At 45.2% G+C, this 2,576-nt stretch overlaps 1 protein-coding gene across 1 annotated transcript; it reads left to right on the top strand.

The window, feature by feature from the left end:
• Positions 1-484: 484 nt before the first annotated feature.
• LOC124821629 (uncharacterized) lies at positions 485-1,970 on the top strand (the record flags this gene model as incomplete). The annotated part of the gene is made up of 3 exons (XM_088102785.1): positions 485-973; positions 1,160-1,571; positions 1,686-1,970. Coding segments are annotated over exons 1-3 (1,186 nt in total), but the record flags the coding sequence as incomplete, so codon positions are not given.
• Between the last annotated feature and the right edge of the window lie 606 nt (positions 1,971-2,576).

The following is a 2,576-nucleotide window of genomic DNA, read 5'->3' on the forward strand; positions in this document are numbered from 1 at the left end:
TCCTACTTATCCCTGATTCTGTTTTGATGCGTACGTTATTTTTTTATATCTAAGAACGTTCGTTCTAGACTTACTCTGTATGCATTTTATGCGCGTTTCGTTTGTACTGAAGCCGTTCGGCTCTGGAACTTCGTTTATGTATTTAAAGACTGCACTGTTTGTATTATTAATTGTAATTAATTCTCAATTATGGTAATTACTGTATTTTGGGATGTTACATTAGTGGTATCAGAGCAGTTTTGTTCTCTTAAGGACACTGTAGGGTTATGAGTGCACTGTGTTTTTGCTGTGTGCTATTGTATGTTTAATGAGTTATTATTATTTTAACTCTTGGACATAATTAACGCTCGTTTTTCTCTGTGTCCAGAGAACAAATGGCACCTAGGCTACCTCCTCCACCCCATCCGAATGAGCCTGACACTCCAACAACGCTAGGCTGTTGGAGACAGTAATTGATAGGTTGCAGCAACAAAATACAACGTTAATGGAGCAGAACACTGCTTTGATGCGTCAAAACCGGGAGGCCATGCAGGGTTTAGAGGCCTCTCGTGTCACCGCTGAAACCACACAAAGACAACTGATGGAGATCCTTGCTGCCACTAGAGGTACGCCTGGAGCTTCTTCTTCAAACGCCACCCAACCTGCTACCCAACCAAATGCTGAATGGAGTTTGGAGAGTTTTCTCCAGCACCATCCGTCCAAGTTCAGTGGCAAGTGTCTTCCGGACGAGGCTGACCAATGGCTAAGGGATATGGAGAGGATCTTCAATGCCAAGAGGTGTCCAGATGAGAACCGCTTGGCATACACTGAATACTTATTGACTGGAGAAGCGAGCCACTGGTGGGCGAGCGCTAGGGCCATTTTGACGGACGCCCAACAACCAATCACTTGGGAAGTGTTCAGAAATAAATTTTATGAAGAATACTTCCCTGACAGCGTCCGTTTTGCAAAGGAGGTTGAGTTCTTACAACTGGTTCAAGGGGGTATGTCGGTTTCAGAATACACCAATAAATTCAAACACCTTGTCAGATTCAATACTATGGCCACCAGTGAAGAGTGGCAATGTCGGAAGTTTGAGAACGGCCTAAGGAGTGATTTGAAAGTTATGATTTCAAGCTTGTGCATAAGAACGTTTCCTGCCATGGTTGAGCGGGCCAAGGTGTTGGAGAAGAACATGGCGGAAGCTGAACGACACAAGAAACAACAAACAGTAAGGGGACCGATCGTCTCAAGGAGTAGTGTCAATCAGAGGGGATCTCCTTACGTTCGTCCGTCAACCAACACGAGTGGATCTCAAGCCTTGGTTCCTGCCGGACAGTCTGGGCAACAAGGTAACGTTACATGTTACAAGTGTGGAGGGCCACATTATCGTTCATCATGCCCTCAACTGGTGGGAGGAAAACACTGCAACAGATGTGGACGGAATGGGCACTTGGAGACCGAGTGCAATATGGGCGGACGTGCAGTGATGAGACCGCCGAACGCTGGAAGAAATCAGCAAGGGAGAGGTGGACGAGCCCAGGCAGTAGGGCGTGTGTATGCTATTACTGGAGCTGAAGCCGCGAGCTCAGGTACGCTCATCACCAGTACCTGCTTAATTCATGGAAAGCAATGTTGTGTGCTGTTTGATTCAGGGGCGACACACTCCTTCATCTCGAAGGCGTGCGTTGATAAGTTGGGGATAGTTGAGAGCGAGATGCAGTTTGACTTGGTGGTATCAACCCCAGCAGCTGGAGAGATTAGGACATCTACTGTGTGCGTTAGATGTCCTCTTGAGGTAGAAGGGCATAGATACAAGGTGAACCTCATATGTTTGCCTCTCAAAGACTTAGAAGTGATTTTGGGAATGGATTGGTTGGCTACCAACCATATTCTAATAGATTGTGGCAAGAAGGAGTTAGTGTTCCCTGAGGATAATGAAGGAGAGTTATCGGTAACGCTCGATCAAATAAAGGAGGATATACTGGAAGGTGCAAGCTGTTTTCTCATCATGACACATGAAGATCAGGAATTAGGAGGGTTGGCAAGAGAACGAACGTCCAGGGAGAGCAGTATTGAACGAACGGTCGTGAATGAATTTCCAGACGTTTTTCCAGAAGAGATCCCTGGACTGCTGATAACAGTTGAAAAACTGTTATTTTCATACTTAAAATTGATACTAAAAGCAACCTTTAGACTTAGAAACTAGCTTGAAATCATGCCTTTTATCTATATTTTCAGAAATAAGAGAGCTGGACAGGTTTATGCTTGATTTCAGTGTTTTTGTGCAGGTTTTAGGGTGAATTTAGTGAAAGAAGTGAAGAAGGAGAGAGATGGAATCATAAAAGGAATCAAAAAGTGCAAAAAAGAGAAGAAGCCGAAGTCACCGCTCAGCGGCACTTTACCGCTGAGCGGCACTTAGAAGGTCACGTTGGAACCGCTGAGGGGCAAAATGGCCGCTGAGGAGAAGAAAAGAGACGCGCACTCACCGTTGAGCGGTACTTTACCGCTGAGCGGCATACTTATGGGCTTGGGCTTTGATTTTTTGTAACTTTAGAATAGTATATAAGCCTTAGAACGTCCTAGGGATAGTATCT

Source organism: Vigna umbellata, unplaced genomic scaffold, assembly GCF_029865625.1.
Source record: "Vigna umbellata cultivar VRB3 unplaced genomic scaffold, Vumbellata_1.0 scaffold_733, whole genome shotgun sequence".
Taxonomy (NCBI): domain Eukaryota; kingdom Viridiplantae; phylum Streptophyta; class Magnoliopsida; order Fabales; family Fabaceae; genus Vigna; species Vigna umbellata.